This window comes from Athene noctua, chromosome 20 (assembly GCF_965140245.1).
Source record: "Athene noctua chromosome 20, bAthNoc1.hap1.1, whole genome shotgun sequence".
Classification (NCBI taxonomy): Eukaryota; Metazoa; Chordata; class Aves; order Strigiformes; family Strigidae; genus Athene; species Athene noctua.
Window position 1 is genome coordinate 12861956 of NC_134056.1, and position 17288 is coordinate 12879243.

The 17288-nt window shown below is 61.4% G+C and overlaps 2 protein-coding genes across 4 annotated transcripts; one reads left to right on the forward strand and one right to left on the reverse strand.

The window, feature by feature from the left end:
* The first annotated feature begins 1220 nt into the window (after positions 1-1220).
* MAMDC4 (MAM domain containing 4) lies at positions 1221-12063 on the forward strand. The gene is made up of 29 exons (XM_074923909.1): positions 1221-1270; positions 1879-1992; positions 2257-2430; positions 2659-2784; positions 3063-3208; positions 3337-3421; positions 3603-3731; positions 3977-4123; positions 4323-4417; positions 4719-4877; positions 5482-5619; positions 5996-6143; positions 6292-6389; positions 6576-6723; positions 7027-7157; positions 7259-7364; positions 7657-7773; positions 8001-8135; positions 8248-8378; positions 8455-8671; positions 9034-9171; positions 9278-9399; positions 9517-9607; positions 9887-10033; positions 10336-10470; positions 10747-10874; positions 10976-11090; positions 11218-11393; positions 11973-12063. The coding sequence occupies exons 1-29, from the start codon at positions 1231-1233 to the stop codon at positions 12018-12020; spliced, it is 3684 nt and encodes a 1227-aa protein (XP_074780010.1). The 5' UTR covers positions 1221-1230; the 3' UTR covers positions 12021-12063.
* Positions 12064-13322: 1259 nt separating this feature from the next.
* On the reverse strand, positions 13323-16961 carry EDF1 (endothelial differentiation related factor 1). Of its 3 annotated transcripts, none has more exons than XM_074923958.1 (5): positions 16747-16961; positions 16520-16571; positions 15219-15325; positions 14482-14575; positions 13323-13895 (listed from the first exon to the last, which is right to left on the reverse strand). In XM_074923958.1, the coding sequence occupies exons 1-5, from the start codon at positions 16822-16824 to the stop codon at positions 13834-13836; spliced, it is 393 nt and encodes a 130-aa protein (XP_074780059.1). In that variant the 5' UTR covers positions 16825-16961; the 3' UTR covers positions 13323-13833. The 3 variants fall into 3 exon arrangements, with proteins under 3 accessions (XP_074780059.1, XP_074780060.1, XP_074780058.1); XM_074923959.1 differs by having other exon boundaries at positions 15228-15325; positions 16747-16960; XM_074923957.1 differs by having other exon boundaries at positions 15165-15325; positions 16747-16942.
* Positions 16962-17288: the final 327 nt, after the last annotated feature.

Here is a 17288-nt window from a genome sequence, read left to right on the forward strand (position 1 = left end):
GTGGCAGTTGTGAGCTGGGTGCTGAGATGTTCCTGCCAGACAGAGTGGTGCTGGCAGGGGTGAGGGGTGGCTCCTGCTGATGGCACCTCTGGGCCCCCAGGCTGTTGAGAGAGGCTGCCAGGAGCCTGGGGAAGGAGCACTTCAGGCAGCCTGCCAGGCTCTGCGCTGGCCTGGGCATCCTCCCAAAGCGGCTGCTGCACAGACCGCACGTGGCAGTGGGAGCACAGGGCTTCCAGGCTGCTCTGCCCATACCAGGCAGACTGGGACCCCCCTCCTGCTTGCCATCGGTGCATCCTGGGGGACTGCCCCCATGGGTCTCTGGGGCTGGGGTGTGCTGGAGTCCCAGCTTTTGGCAAGGGCAGCTCAGCTGTGTGCTGGGACAGGCTCCTCCTGCATGTCTTGCCTGTCTCTGCTTCCTCTCCCAGCCTGTCCCGAGTCTCCAGTTTTGTTCTGAATTCAGAGCTCCAATGTTTTTATGGTTAAACACCGTGCCAGTCCTAAGGATCCCCACCTGCCATGGCTCACCATTGCCTGGTGCATCATGACCCATTTATACCTTTCCTGCCTTGGGGTTGCTCCTTGCACCCCATTCCCGCTGCCCTCCCTGGCCAGGGTGCACCCAACTGCCAGCCCATGCCTCCCATCCGAAGGCTGTGCCCTGCACCCAAAGGCTCTTCCACCACTGCTCCTTATGCTCAGGGACTGTTTATTCCTGTGGTTAGACACGATACAGCCCAGGCAGCTGGCACAGCACCCACGCCCCTGCAGAGGTGCCAGCTTCTCCCCCAGGGCTGGCAGCATCACCAGCTCAGGAGGAAGAAGTGGCCTTTCCCCTCACCAAGCCAGTGTGTGCCCCTGGACTGTGCTAACTGACCCTGTCCCAGTCAGGGTGGCACCCAGCATCTTGTCCTAGTTGGAAAAGGAGGGCTAAAGATGAGGGGTTTGGAGGGGCAAAGCATCCGCAGGTCTCCTGGGGTTGCAGAGCTGCCAGCTTGCTGCCGGTGATGCCAGCAGCGGTGCCGGGCAGCAGGACCACGGGTGACCTGTCCCAGCCCGGCGAACTGCCTCGCCATAAACCCCGCTGGGAAGCTGATAACGATGGGGCTGAAGTCCAACGCGGGGCAGGTCTCGGGGAGCAGATTCCAGCTCTGGGCTCACGGCGTGGCTTCCCCCACCAGCCCCGTGCCTCTCCTGGCTCTGTTTTACCGTCGCTGCAGCCCTGAGGCCAAGATGTCCGGACAGGCAGCGCTCGCCCTCCTGCTGCTGCTGGGTGAGCTCTGCTGCCACGGGGGTCGTGCTGCGGGGAGGGAAGGGGCTGCAGCGCTGGCTGCTCCACTCTGTCCCTCCCCGGCTTGGGCTCCCGTAGGGATTGTTGCTTCCCCCAGCTGGGGGGCTGCGCTCTGGGGGATTGAGGCAGACACAGCCCGGTAAAACCTTCTTCTGGGCTCTGCTGGTGAAGGTCAGCCTGGGCTTCCCAGGCCAAGCACTAGAGCCAGGCTGGGTATTGTCAGTGGCTTTGATCAGTGTGGGAAGGAAAATGCCCAAATTTTCCTGTTTCCCCCAAACCAGGGGCTGAGACTTGGAGCAGGGGTGTTATATACCAGTCCAGAGGGTCAGTGCCCCCGCCCTGGTGGGCTCTGGCACCCCGAGGGCACGTGGGAGTGGAGTTGGTGGTGGGAGATGGGGGCACCGGGGCAGTGGCAAGGGGTCCTGTCCAAGGGACAGTGCCGCTGGGAGGTCAGCACTCCCCCCAGCAGGGTCCCACACCGGGAAACCCAGACAAATGTCACCTGCAGGCCGCGTGTGCCCTCTGTCACCCGCCATGGGCACCGTGCCCAGATCCTTGTGGGGTTTTCAGCCCCATTGTCTCTCCCATAGCCAGGACTGTCCTCCCCAGCGGGTCCGTGGTCATCAACAGCTGCAGCAGCACGGCCGAGCAGCTCTGCAACTTCGTCTGTGACTGCAGCAACTGCTCCGATGAGAACCAGTGTGGTGGGTGCCGGCCCCCTCCTCCTCTGACCCCACTCCTGGCCGAGAGCAGGCGCTGGAGCTGGGGGCATTGTGGGTGCAGGTCCCAGGGTGGGTGCAAGTGCCCAGGGTGGGTGTGGGTCACTGAGGTGGGTGCAGGTCCCTGGGGTGGGCATAGGTCCTTGGGCTGGACTTGGGTCCCTTGGGGTGGGTGCAGGAGCCCAGGGTGGGTGCAGGAGCCCAGGGTGGACCCAGCCCTGCCCTGACACCCCATCTCCATGCCCTCAGGGTACCTGTGGGGCTCGGCAGTGCTGGGCACACCCTTCACCTGTGATTTTGAGGAAGGTGACTGCGGCTGGCAGGACGAGAGCACCTCAGCTTACAGATGGGTCCGGAGCCGGGCCAGCCTGGCCACGTGGGGCACAGGGCCCCACTCAGACCACACTGTGGGCACCGACCTGGGTAAGCAGGAGGTGCTCAGCTGGCGAGTGAGCTCGGGATGCCTGCAGCACCGCACCTCTGGGCCATGGGTGCCCTGAAGCCAGGATGGAGGGGATGGATGTCTGTGCCCATCCTTGTATGGCGGAGGGGGATCAAGCAGATACATGGTGGGGCAGGAGTGGTGCCGGGCACAGCTTCAGTGCCATCTCATGGGGCTGCAGCCCCTGCTCTGCTCTCTGCCTTCCCCAGGGTGGTTCATGGCGACTGTGTCCCCCCCAACGAAGACCACAGCCACGGCCTGGCTCCGGTCACCGGTGATGCGGGAAGCAGCTGCCACGTGTGAGATCAGGGCCTGGTACCACCTCTCGGGAAGCGGTGAGGGTGCCCGTGGTGGGCATGGATGGGCCTCGGGGTACCAGACACAGAGAAATGATGGTGGGGGGCAGTGGGGAGGGATGGGTCCATCTGCCCCATGGTAGAGACAGAGCCACTGGCACCTCAGGATGGGTCTTTGCCATCCCGCTCACCTCTTTCATGCTCTGCAAGCAGAGCTGGTGGGGCCCTGGCTCCAGTCCCCAGAGGTGGCGGGGCTCAGTTCAATCCTCGCAGGTACCCCCAGGGTGCCAAGGACTGTGTTTTGGGGCTCCCCACAGGGCTCAACCAGACAGAGTGGCCGGTGCTGCGGCTGGCCATGGCATACAGGGATGAGGTGGTGGGACTGTGGCAGAGCACCAAGCGTGAAGGCGAGGGCTGGCACCAGCTGGTTGCCTACCCAGGCCGCATAGCGGAGCAGTTCCAGGTGAGTCAGGGCAGTGCTGGCACCTGGCACCATCCCCACGAGCTGGGGCCAGCGGGGCCGGGTGATGCCCCAGGGGCCGAGGCTGCCCAGGTGCTCAGCTCACGCCGTCCCCCTGCTCTTGTTGGCAGCTCATCTTCTCCCTGACACAACTGCCCACACAGGAGGCAGAGCTGGCGCTTGATGACATCGTCTTCAGGAACTGTGGCTTGCAGGGTGAGTCCCGCATCCGCTGGGGTGAGACCGGTTTGGGCTTTGCCCCCGGGGGAGCTCTCCTGCTGCCTGCTGGGTCTGGGGGCAGGGAGCAATAGCTTATCCCTTGAGCCACCCCAGGGAGGGATATGAGGGGCCCCCTGTGGGGCCAGCCGTTTGCTGACGGCGTGTGACACTGCCCCAGAGCCCGGGCAGCAGCTCTGCGGGGCAGAGGAGAGCCGCTGCGGACGGGGCTCCTGTCTGGCACAGCGCCGCTTCTGCGATGGCACCGACGACTGCGGGGACGGCTCGGATGAGGATCCAACATCGTGCAGTGAGCATCCCTGGCCCTGGGGAGGGGGGTCCTGCCCACTGGCCCCCCAACCATATGGATGGGCTGAGCGTCTACCCAAAGTCAGGCCGTGGGGCTGGCAGGGGTGACCCCGGCTCTGCCCCCCAGCTGTGCAGGATTTGGGGGGGGAGTGGCATCAGCCCAGCCCATTGCAGGAACCTCCTTGTTGGGGGGAGGGCTGGGACCTGCTGTCCCTGTGTCACTCCGCTCTCCCTCTCTCCCCGCAGAGTCCTTCACCCTCTGCTCCTTTGAGCAAGATCTCTGCAGCTGGGTGGCAGAGGTTGGGCAGCCAGCGTGGGAGAGGAACACGAGCCTGAACCTGGGGACTGGCTACAGCATCCCCATGCGGGACCACAGCAATAACAGCAGGGCAGGTGAGTGGCTGGGCACTGGCACCCCAGGGAAACACCACCACAGGTCCCTGGGGCGTCACTGGCCCTGGGGCAGATGGGCCCTCTGGCCCCTGCACTAACACACACCTGGGCTTGGCTTAAGGTTGTGCCAGGAAAACACCATCTTGCACCTGCACACTCGGCCTGGCACCACTCATCCCCTTTCTGGTGTCTTCCGCAGGTTTTTTCCTCCATGTAGGCAGTTCCTCAGCCACAGCTGCCAGCGGCACGGCACGGCTCAGCAGTCCCACTTTCCAGGCCACCAGCTCTTGCTCCGTGAGTCACAGCCAGGACCCTGCATCACAGCCTGTGTGGGCATGGCAGTGGTGGGGGACAGGGCACCCAGCTGTGGGGACCCCCACTTGGGGCTGGGGCTGCAGTTGGCCCTTTGCTAGGATGGGCAGCAGATTTTTGGGGGTGGTTTGGTGACATCTCTGGTGCCCATTGGGAGCCTGAGCTCCTCCAGCCCCATTTCTGTGATCATCCTGTGGGGCAGCAGTCATGCCATGGGGTATGGGGGGCTGCGTGCCCCTGTGCTGAAGCTTCAGGGATCAGTTTTTCCCCCCTGCCTCCCCAGCTCATGCTGTACTGCCACCTCCATGGCTCGGCCACGAGCAGCCTCAGAATCTCCTACATGACCAAATCCACCAAGCAGCTGGTGAGAGAGAGAACAGGGGACCTGGGCAGCTTCTGGGTCCGGGAGAGAGTGGACTTCAACGTGACAGAGAGCTTCAAGGTGGGCTTGCACCATGCTGGGCTGCCTGTGGGGTGAGGGGCACTGGGCCACTCCCAGTATGCACCCATGGGACTGGGTTGAACTTGGAACTGGACACCAGAGCTGGGCCTCTGGTGCTGGCATGTGCCACCCTCATGGCCATGTGCCCACACCTCTCAATCCCCCTACCAGCCCCTCCAGCCCAGGGACCACCCCACTGGAAGGGGACGGGGGGGCTGTCTTTATCCATCCCATCACCCTACGCCTTCCCACCATCCTGTCTGCTGTCCCCCACGGCCACCCACATGACACAACCCCTCCCAGCTGGCCCTGGAGAGCACCTCGAGGGCACTCTGATGGCACCCCAAGAGCACCCCTGCACAGCCACAGGCCATGGCTGTGTGCAGGGGCGGCACCACTACCCCAAGCCTGCTGTGGCCCTGCTAGCCCACCCTACACACCCCTCCCAGCAGCAGCATCACCCTGCTCCTCCTGAGCCCCTTCCCAGGGGAAGGTCACAGGACCTGAGTTCCCTCTGTCCCACTCTCCCTGGTGTCCCCCCATGCCCAGTGCTGTTGTTCAGCTCTGCCATATTGTGCCAGAGCCCATGTTGACATCCCTGCAGGTGCTGATCGAGGGGGTGGCTGGCAGCGCAGGGACGGTGGCCATTGATGACCTGATCCTGTCTCCGGGCTGCAAGCAGGAGCAGGGTGAGCCGGAGGGCAGCATCCCCCACTCCTGCTCCGGCAGGTCCAGGTGTCCTGTGCCCACGGCACCATCCCTAAAGGACCCAGCTCAGGGTCTGACCATCCCTCTGCTCATCACAGTGACCATCCTGAGTGCAGCATGGCAAGCACTTGCCTTGGGGCCGGCAGCCCCTGGTGTCCTTGCCCCGCAGCTGTGACACTCAATCCCATGTGTCAAAACCTCCTGCCAGGGCCATGTCACACAGGCAGCTCTCACCGATGCCCTTGGTCCCCTTCACCTGGTGGCAGCTGGCCGGGCAGGGCAGGGATGGGGCTGGGGGAAATGGAGAGCTCAGGGACAGGGCACCACAGCTCGAAGGGGTGACGCTGGGGGTGCTGCTGGGCCCTCTCAAGAGTCACCACTCTCCGTCCCGGGTTGTTTCACCGTCAGAGAAGCCTTTGACCACGCTGCCGAGCCGGGTGGGTGCTGGCCCCTGCACGGCTGAGGAGGTGGCCTGTGACAGCGGGGCCTGCATTGGCGCGGAGCTGGCCTGTGACTTCGCCGAGACGTGTGCCGACGGCTCCGACGAGAAGCGCTGCGGTGAGAGCCACAGGCGGGCTCCAGGCAGCCCAGCGGCCAGGCGGCAGGGGAGACCCAGGCACCCCTTGCCTGGGACGGCTGGGGAACATGGACGTGCAGCCCCTGGGAAACGTGGTGGCCCGATGGGGCTGAGCCTGGGCTTTCACAGGAGCAACCACCTTCGAGGAGGGGGACGGGGGCTGGCGTGATGTCAGCGTGGGGCGGCTGCGCTGGGGCGTGCAAAGGGGCACTGAGCTCGCTGACACCGTCCTCACAGGTGAGGCTGTTCCCACTGCCGAGATGATGCTCTTTGGTCCCCAGCACTGCAGGAGCTCCCAGGGTGCAGGGACTCCCTGGTCCCGCCTGGCTGGGGTGCCTGAGTGCCACTGCAGGACTGGTGGGGGTGATACCTGGGCAGGGTGCTGGGCTGGGGCCACTGCTCCAATCTCTCAGGGTGTTTTGTGCCCAGGGGCTTTCCTGGCCCTCCAGCCAGGAGAAGGACAGATGGTGGCTGCTGCGAAGGCGCGCACGCCTCTGCTGGGCCCCTCCGGACCCGCCTGTGCCATGGAGATGAGCTACCACATCCACAGCGGCCCCCAAGGTAATGCCTCTGCCCAGTCCCAGGATGCCCTGCCTGGCCCCAGGGTGCTCTGCCTGCTCCCTGCCCAAGCCAGCTCACCCGGGGTGCCCTGCCCACTCCCTGCTCCACCCTGGCAGAGGGGTCCCCCACGCCTGCCTTTGCTGCCTCTCCCAGCACCACTTTGCCCCATCACACCACCCTGGAACTGGGGTGTCCCTGTTCCCTGGGACCAAGGACTGGGTGGGTACTGGGGCCACGGGGGGCTTCCAGGGGGTGGCTGGGGGCTGCCAGTGCCTGCAGGATCTGCACCGCCTCTCGTGCCAGGCTTCCTTGCCATCAGCATCGCAGATCACACCACTGGCACCACCCATCTGGCCTGGCACATGCAGGGACCCAGCGGCACTGCCCAGGGACACGTCCGTGTCCTGATGGGAGAGAGGACCCGAGCCTTCCAGGTGCACCCGGGGACACAGAGACCAGTCTGGGGGGCTGTCAGCAGGGTAGTGCCAGTGCTGCCTGGCACCCTGGGCTCACCGCAGCCACCGTGCTTCCCCAGGTCGAGCTGCTGGGGCTGGTGGATCTGCAGGACTCGGCGAGTGCAGCCATCGACAACGTGACATTTGTGCAGTGCCACCTCAACGTGGTGCCACCAGGGGCCACAGGTACAGCCAGGGCACATGGGCAGGGAGGACAGCTGCAGGCAGGAGGGGATGCTGGCCCCCTGCCCATGGGGGGATGGATGACACCCCCATGGGGGATGCTTGGGGACTGTCACCCTGCCCCAGCCCAGGGATAGGACCACTGTGCGGAAGCCCTGGGACCAGGGTCAAGCCTGCATGGGGTGAACCTGGGGAGCAGGGCGGGGGAGCAGAGGGAAAGGGACATTTGGAGGACCCATTTGCTTTTGGGGTGCCTTATCCCACTCCCTCACCACTGTCACCTCTCTCTGGCCAGAGCTGTCCTGCAACTTTGAGAGGGGCATGTGTGGCTGGTACCAGGATCAGTCCAGTGACTTCAAATGGGTCCGTGGCATGGGGCAGGGGCAGGGCTCCGACCACACCACTGGCTCGGGTAAGGGACTGGCTCCTCTCCTGGGGACCCCGGGCAGCCCAGGGCACCCTGCAGCCTCCTGTACCCAGGGCCCAGACGTGCCCTGCACTCTTCAAGCAGCCCCATGCCCTCAGGGCGAGCTCGGCCAGGGCAGCCCAGGGGCACCCAGATCTGGTGTGGGTGCTGCGGGCACAGCTTGGAGCACCCATGTCTGTGTCCCGTCTGCCCTGGCTGTCCCTGACACTTAGGCTACTTCTTGGCTGCGGACCCCTCTGCACCGTGGAGCCGTGGGCAGCGGGCACAGCTCATCACCTACAGCCAAGAGCCCACTACCACCCTGCGCTGCCTCTCCTTCTGGTACCGCCTGGCTGGCCCGCAGATTGGTACGCAGCCCCGTGGCACCTTCCCAGGGTGCCCAGCTGGGCTCCCCTCCCCTGGGGACAGCAGGGTCCCCGCAGGGTGCAGGACAGCTGCCTGATGCTCCCCTCTGCCCAGGCACCCTGAACCTCAAGATGCAGTTGGAGGGAGTGGAAGAGACAGTGCTCTGGACCCGCCGGGGGACCCAGGGCAGTGTCTGGCACCGGGGATGGGCAACACTGCCTGCCACAGGCCAGCGGCGATACCGGGTGAGGGCCAGGTCCCCCCGTGCCACCGGGTGCTGGCGGGGTGCCGGGCTGTCTGACACTGCTGTCTCGGTGGCAGGTGGCCTTCGAGGCCCTGCGGAATGGGTTCCTGGGGGACATGGCACTGGATGACCTTTTGCTGACGGCGGGGCCCTGCGGGGCTGAGCTCTCCTGCTCCTTTGAGGCAGGCAGCTGCGGGCTGGCAGCCAGTGGGCAGCACAGCTGGCTGTGGCAGAGCAACGGCACGGGCACCACAGCCGGCCCTGCGGCTGACCACACGGTCGGCACCGCGGCAGGTACCGTGGCCACGGCTTGTTGGGGCTCTGCAGGAGCCCTGCTACCTGCCCTCCTTCCCTGCCTACTTGCCCTGTGTCCTGCCTGCCCTGTGTCCTGCCTGCCCTGTGTCCTGCCTGCATTCCCTGCCCTACCTGTCACCTGCCTTGTGTCCTGCCTGCCCTACCTGCACTCAGTGCCCTGCCCACCCTCCCTGCCTGCCCTGCCTGGGATGTGCAGAAGGCACTACTGTATGGGACTCTCCAACCCTGGGGCTCCCCAAATGCAGTTTCCCAGCCCCAGGGCTCCCCAACCCCAGCGGTGCCCTGGTGCACCCCCAGCAGGACTGGGTGGGGGTCACGGCATGGGGGCTTCTCTCTCCCAGGCCATTACATGGTGGTGAGCACAGGCAGGGGCTCCCTGCCTGCGGGGCACGTGGCTGCCCTCACCTCCCAGCCCTACCAGCCCTCTGCACCCACCCAGTGCCTGGCCTTCTGGTACCAGCTGAGCGCCGGGACCCCAGGTGAGCACCATGACCCCCCCAAGGCCCCCGGGGGCACCTCCAGCTGGGTGGGGTTCCGGCACAGCATGGCCCTGGACCGTCCCTCCATGCTGGGTGCCCTGGACAGGCTCTCTTGGGATCTTCGTGGAGCAGAGCGGGGTGCGGAGGAAGGTGATGGGCGTGAGCACCATGGAAGGGGACGTGTGGCACCGTGGCCACGTCACTGTCCGGCCCGATGGAGACTGGCAGGTGAGACGGGCCAGGGTGCTTGGAACCCTGTGGCTGGGAGGGGGACAGGCTGGGTGTGACTAGGGGTGCATGGCAGCTGCCAGTCTCAGCATGCCACCCTGCCCACCCCTCTGCCAGGTAATATTCGAGGCGGTGGGAGCTGGGAGCAACCAAGGGTACATTGCACTGGATGACCTGCACGTGTCGGATGGACCCTGCCCTGAGCCAGGTGAGAGCCCATGCTGCAGGGGGGGGCACTATGGGCTGGACAGGTCACCCCATGGGGGCATGTGGCCATGGGGATGGAGACAGCCTGTCCTAGCCATCATGGCTCAGCTCTGGCCACTGGGCACCATGCTTCTGCCCTGAGCTGGGCCTGGCCCAAAGCTGGGGGCAGTGGGGAGGGTGCTGGGTGCAGACATTCCCCGCCCCAGTCTCCCACCAGGCAGTGCAGGGCAGTGGGTGCCTGCAGCACTGGGTCTATCATAGCCCCCCCCTTTCCTCCCAGCATCTTGTGACTTCGAGCAGGACATGTGCGGCTGGAGCAGCCCCTCGGACCCCCACCTGCAGGGCTTCGCCTGGGGCTGGAAGAGCGGGGTCCCCCTTGCTAAGTACCCCGGCCCTGAGCAGGATCACACCCTGGGCACAAAGAATGGTAGGAGACACCCATCCCTCCCAGGGCACCCTGGCATGGCTGGAATGAGGAAGAGGAGCTGGGGATGGATGGGGTCACCCATGAATGTCTTCTCCAGTATGTCCTGGGGGGGGCCTGGCTTCACAGTGTCCCTGTTCCCTGCTCACCTGAGAGGGACAGCTCGGTCCCAAAGGCAGTGAGGAGCGGGGCTGGGGTGGGGTGCAATCCTCCAGGCATCATGCTGGGCATTTTGGGGCCAACAGGATGTGTGGGGTGGGCTGCAGAACTGGGGGACACCCTGTGCTCTGTCCCTGCCTGTCCAGGTCGCTACATGCACTTCGACACCAGCGTGCTGGGCCCAGGAGGCACCACTGCCCGGCTGGAGAGCCAGCACCTGCCTGCTGCTGCCGACTCCTGCCTGCAGTTCTGGTACCACATGGACATCCCGGAGCACCTCTGTAAGCACTGCAGGGGCGGGGAGGAGGTGCTGTCCCTGGGAAGGGGGTCACGAGCCCATGATGGGAGCAGGGTCTCGGTCAGGGGCTGCAAACCCCCTCCCCACCTGTGGGACCATGGACACTAGTTCAGCTCCGGCCGGGTGGTGGGGATGGCCTGTTCCCACTGGGTCCTGCCATCTCAGGAGAGGACGGCATGGCCAGGAGGGCCCAGTGGCTCTCGGGAGGCTCCAGGCAGTCATTGATGCCAGGGTGTCTGTCCCCTCCTGCGCGTTGCAGCCTGCGGGGAGCTGCGGGTGATGCTGCATGGCACGGCGGGGCAGCGCACGCTGTGGACCGTGGCGGGGCACCGGAGCCGGGGCTGGCAGAGCGGAGTGGTGCCTGTGCGCAACCCCAGTGAGTTCCAGGCAAGTGGGGCTGCCCTGGGGTTCAGGGCAGGGGCCCTTCCGGGGGGGTGCAGGGTGTCCTCCCCATGTTTCACTCCCCCAGATCCCACCTTCCCCTGCAGATCATCTTTGAGATCACCACGCAGAGGTGGCCAATGGAGGGGACGGTGGCACTGGATGACATCGTGTACAGCACCGGGGGGGGCTGCCATTCCAGCCTAGAGGTGCCAGTGGAAGGTGTGGGGACAATTCTGACTGGGAAAGGTCAACCTGGCACCACTCAGGGTGCTGGCACCAAGGCTGGGGCTGGAGCCATCTTGCCCGGGCAGTGGGTTGAGCCTGGCAGCATCTCCTCTCCCTGCAGAGAAACCCTCCAGCAGCTTTGTGGCAGAGGTGGTGCTCAGTCTTCTCCTGGCCATCATCATCCTGGCACTGGTGGCTGCCGGAGGCCGGTACTGGCTGAAGCGGCAAGGGCTGGCAAGCGGGACACCAGCGGAGAGCAACACGCCCCAGGGCTTTGACAACATCACTTTCCGAGATGTAAGGACAGGGGTGAAGGGCTTTCCCACTTGCCCCCAGCTGCGCCAAAACAGCATTTTCCTAAAAGCTCAGCAAATCCCAGCAGGCTCCCCCTGAGCCCACACTCTGCCAACACATCAGGGAGGTGCAAAGGGCTCTGCCTCTTATCTGGTTGATGACAAACAAGTGACCCTGAGCTGTAGGACTGACCTAGAAATGCTGCTGCTGCCATGAGGCAGCTGCTTCAGAAAGAGCTGAGACTGCGATCCTCCTCCCCAGAGCCCTGCAGGGAGTAGGTCATGCAAACATTGCTCATCCTCTTCAAGACAGCGACTCAGAACCGTGAGAAGCAGCTTAAGCTACAATTTCCTTAGCAGCTTTGGTGCCACGTAGTCCCCAGCAGAGCCACTGGCCCCAGGAGTGACCCCAAAAGAGGACATGGAGCCCCCAGGTGTGCTGCGGGGTTTGGTTCCACTGCTGGGGTCGTGCCGGGCCAGCACACAGGTTCTCCCCTCTGCAGCCTAGAAGAAGTTCCTGTATTTCAGATTAAGACACAGCCTACGCTTCTTGTAACCAATTCTCCTTCCCCTTTCTTTACAGGACAAGGTCATTATATCTCCAGTGCCAAAAGAGGGGGATGAGGATTGAAATAAGGAGCATAACTGCCTCCTCAGGCCTGCGAGGCGTAGGCAGGGCAGAGCATCCCTCCAGCCAGACCTCACACTCCAGCACCCACCTCTGGCTCTCAGCATTCCACTCCAGGGAGCTGCACGGGTGCTCGTCATGGGGTGCAGCCCCCCAGAGGGACAGGCCGCTGCTCCCACTACCCCCAAGCGCTCGGGAAAAACGTTCTTGGCTTCTGTAACATCAACTTTCTGCACCAAGATTTAGTGCCGTGCCCGTGCTTTGACAGGCGCCGTCAGCGGGAGTTTCTCGCAGCGACCAGCCCCACCTCAGCAGGGTGGTGGCTGTGGAGGGGGCCAAGTGCCCAGTCCTAGCCCCGCCAGGGCTGGGCAGGTCAGCGGGTGCTAAGTCCCTTCCCACACCCAGGATTAAGCACAAGAGCTCCCAGGGCACAGAGCCACCACGGGGAGGAAGCCCAGTGCTTCTGCTGATTCTGCAGCAGGGGTTTGGGGAGGGCAGGGAGCAGGGGTGGGCCTATGCAGCGCCCCCAAGGGCAGAGAGCAGCCCTGACCCTGCTGCACTGCCCACCCGCCTTTCAAGGGCTCTTGCACATAAATGTCATTGGGAAAGAGAAACGTTCCTGCACCCCAAGTACCCACACCTGCACCCAGGCCACCCTAAGCCCAGGACCCCTCTCCTCCCCCCCCAGATTTCAAAACTTTAAGACTGGGCAGCTCCTGAGCAGCCCACAGCCAACCCCGCTGCCCGAGTACAGCAGCAGATGGACTGGCGGAGCCTCGCAAACCCGCTCTCCAGCCCCCTGAGCAGCCCCAGAGGGAATCGCGGCATCCTGCTCCCACAGTTGGTGACCAAAGCCTGCTTCTCTTCTCGCCAGCTGCAGACAGCCCCCCTTCCGCTCTGTCCCACTTAGGTTCTGTCACAGCCTCCTCGAGCACCATCCCTACAGCTCCACCACAGCACTGTGGACTGACCCCAGCACACCGGGCTTGGGGAGCTGGGTGAGGGCAGAGAGGAGATAAGGAGGGCTCAGGCTGCACACAAACACCTGACTGTCTCCATATCTGCCTGCTCTGTCAAACTCCCCAGAGACTCCACTCACAAGATGAAAGCTCAGTATTGATTTCATCTCTGGGCTGCAAGCCAAAGCTGCAGTCCACACCGCCAGGGAAAGGAGCAGAGCAGGGGGGAGGGCTGTGGGGTCCTTACCCCAGACACCCCAGGTAGTCCCGTTAATTACGCTTCCAGAAGGAAGAGGGTGCGCCACAACATTTACTACCAGCTGGTAAACATGCAGCAACTACCCTGTGCAACTGAAGGGTATCAAACTTTATTATAGATCTCTTCAAAACAGGCTGGAAGGAACAAACAAAAATGTCATTGCGATGCAGTGACTGAGTCATGATTTCCAATACAGACACTGATCAAGCCCCAACTCTCCCAAATTATTTATATATATAATTTCCCACCCATCCCCCAAATTGTTCCAATTAAACGATCACATTTCAGATCACCCCAAGTGTCTCAACATTAGCTGCTTCTAAACACCAAGACACACATGTTTTCTGGCAAATCAGATGTGGTATTTTTGGGGGGTTTAGTTCCTCAATCTCTGGAAAGGAGGAAGGAAAAACAAAATCACGAAAATTGCTTCTTTAAGGTTGCCTTTTTACAGCAGGTACAGATTCGGCAGATTTCCCCCCCAAAGCAAGTCTGAAACCCTCTTGTTCAGCTTGGCAATACGAAGAGAGATTCCGGTGGTTAAGGAGAACCAGCCAGACGAGATCAGTCTGAACAAACTGATTTCGAGGCTTTGTTGTCATTTCCCTTTGGGGCCGGTTTCCAGCGGTTTTCCAATATCCTTCCCACGCAGTTTAAGGCCTGGAATTAGACAAAGGAGACAACCACCATCAGCTGCCATCAGTCATTCACCTGATAACTTTATTTCCTCAAATTTTTGCTATAAGGAAGAGAACATCTAAAAAAGAGGACAGGTGAACCAGAGTTAGGGAGAATCCTACTTTAGTTTCTAAGAGCACCAGACTTGTTCCAGACAAAGCTCCAGCTCTTGCTTGTGCACCAACCACCTTCCCAGAAAAGGGTATCTGAACTGGCTTAGGAGAGTAACATCAACACCAGTGGTTGCAAGATACTCTCCCAAGTATAATCAGGCCCTCATGGGTCTCAGCATCTCATCGACTGTGGGGGGATGGCATACAGGGGTGGTCCCCAGGGCATGGCCCCACACATGAAGATGAAGGACAAAGGAGAACAAGAGCTTTGGAGTTCTGCTTTCAGTCAGCAGATCCAAGTTTTATCAGAACATGGCTTAATGACACCACACCCACAATAACCTACAGCCAGCAACTGTTCCTGATGTGGAAAATGTAACTAGCTTAAACAAAAACATCCTTCCTAGGCACTGAAAACAGCGTCATTGTTTTGTAAGTCTCCTTTCTTAACTTACCAATGGCTCTTTCGATCTTGCCCATAACCTGGTTATTGGGGATTGCTCTTCCTGACTCATAGTCAGCAATAACTTGTGGTTTTTCATTGATTTTCTGAAAAGAGAGAAATTCATCTCAAACACTGGCTCCATACAGAGCAAGCACTCAGCACCAACCCCCTCAAACTCACTCTAATTATGCCAGGATCAGAAGGCAAAGTGCTAATTCCTGGCTTATTCCACCACCACTTGCCTCCCTCCACTATCTGAGTGGTGACACTCATCCTGGACAGACTTCTACTTCCCTCAGCCTCCCAGGAGGAGCAGTAACGCTAGGTATTGCTGTTCCTTAAGACAGCAGCAAGCTTCTGAATGCTGCGTCAGGCTCAGATGGTACAGAAAACCTCACACTGGTGATGAGTTGATGGCGGAAGCAGGGGGCAAAAAGCTTCCTACCAGCTCAACAGTCACAGCAACACTCAGTTGCCAAGCAGGTGTTCAAGGGCTGCACAGATAAACCCCCAAAACATTTCCTAGATAACTAATGTTGCCTGGAGATCACATTCACTGAACTTCCTGCTCATGATACCATCCCACTGCAGCTGTCCATGAGGGGACAAGAAGAGCATTCACCTTCACCTTGAGCCGGCTAAACTCGCCTCAAGAGTAGGAGCAGAGGCCAGAGGGCCCCAGGCCGTACTCACTGTGGCCAAGTCCTTCTGTGTCATGCCCTTGCTCTGTCGGCCCTGCTGGATCACTTTGCCCACCTCCAGGGGAACTCTGTCATGGTGCAGCTCTTCTGTTTCTCGGTCGAGCTTGGCTGTGTTCTTTGTAATAAAGTGTTGTTTGTTCTGGCCTGCTGCCCCTATCATTCAAAGCAAAAAAAAAAAAAAAAAAGACCAAGGACAAACAAAACAAGGCTCAGAGCTATGCCAAAAAGTATCAAAGTGCTTTTTCTAAGCGTTCAGCTGCCCAGGATCCCAAGGAGCTTTCAAGATTTCAACATGCTAGCATCAGCACTGATCTCAACCAGATCCTGCCCATCAGAGAACGTGTTAGCTTAATCCTGTTAATGCTGATGTCTGAACACAGCTATGCAGAGCCCTCCCCTTTCTCTACTTCACATCTGAACTTCACTCCAGATAGGCAAGACCTTGCTAGTGCCTGGGGATTTAATATTCAAACTTCACTCCAGAAATGCATGTTTGTGCTACAGTGTGCAGAGGTTAATATTTCTACTTGAACTGTGTTTGCTCAGGTACAAGGCAGCATGAGTAAGTGGCTTTTAATCAATTTTCTGACACCTTTCATAAGTAAACTCTAACCATCTTAGCTTTGCTGAAAGCTTGAGGTTCAAAACATGCCATTTGTTTTGTCTCATTTTAGTTACTGTATTTAAGTCATAGTTTGAACCCTTTCTCTCACATTAGCCTCTGACATTCAGTCTCTCGATAAAGCTGACTAAACATCGTTCCAGGTTCATCTATTTATTTATTTCCAACCATCATAAGCTCATCCCTATTGTGAAAGAACCTGAAAAATTATATCAGGCAGGAAACATGAAATTTTTAAAGAGCAACACCACAGGAAGACAGGCAGTCGCTGAGATCCTTAAATCTCTGTTACCAATGAAAGAAGTAAGCTGCAAAAATTGAAAGTTTAAGTTTTGTAATTGTAAAAGCTCTTCCAAAAGCTTTGCAGACACTAGTCAGAGCCCAACTCTGGGCAAGCAGAAACTCTGAGAGGGGTACAGGGAGCACTCCCCACTCCCGCAGGAGTGCGCACCCTCCCTGGGGCGTCTAGCAGATCTCAGGTCTACGTGGCCCTAGTTAGGGCAACCTTCGGCTCCGCGAGGGAGTGCTGCCGCCCGCACCCCCCTCTTCCAGGTAACCGCCTTCAGGAGCGACCCGGTGGGGCGGGCCCGGGGGATCAGACCTCACGCCGGGCTGGAGCGGGTGGGGTCACGCACCACCCCGCTGCCGAGGAACGACGCCCGCGGGGCCGGACTCCCCAGGCCCTCCCAACCCCTGCCCAGGGAGCCAGGCCGCGGGATACCCACACTTCTTGGAGGTCTCCACGTCCTCTCCGCGCCGCTGGGCCGCCAGAATCGCCTGGGGAGAGTAAAGGTGCCGAGGTGAGCGCTCCGGTACTCGGAGCCGCCCCCTCAGCACCAGCCGGGCCCTGGCTGCAGGTTCGCCCGGGCCTTCGGCCGCAGAGCTCGCCCGGGCCTTCGGCCGCGCCAGGCCCAACCGCTCCGCCGCTCCCCGTCGAGAGCCAGCCGCCCACCTGCTTGGACTTGGCCTGGGCCGCGCTGGGGCCCTTCTTGCGCAGCACCGTGACTGTGTCCCAGTCGCTCTCCGCCATGGCACCGGCACCGACCCCGCCCGCCGCCGCCGCCCAGTGCCGCGCCCGCCGCTCAGGGGGCGCAGCCCAGCGCCCGCCCCCCGGGAGACGATAGGGCGGCGAGCACGCCCCTCACGAAATGGCGGCCTCTCAGCAGCGGGGGGGGGGAAGCGCAACGGCGGTGGGCGGGACCTCAGGCTCCTTAATGGCCTTCGTCCTAATAGCAATCCCGGCGGGACGCAGCTGCTCGCAATAGGCAGAGAAACCTAGCAATCAGCTTCCTCGCCACCCGATTGGCTGCATGCACACAAGGCTGGAGGTGGGCGGGCACGCGCCTTTGCACTCTGAGAGGCTGCTGTCGCTGCCAATAACCCAGCGCCCAGAAGGGATTGGCTTAGGCCGCGGTGCTGTCAGAACCACTGACCAATAGCCGCTCCTGGCTGGGCAGAGCCGGGCCTGCGCCGTGGTGGCGGTTGGTGGTGGGG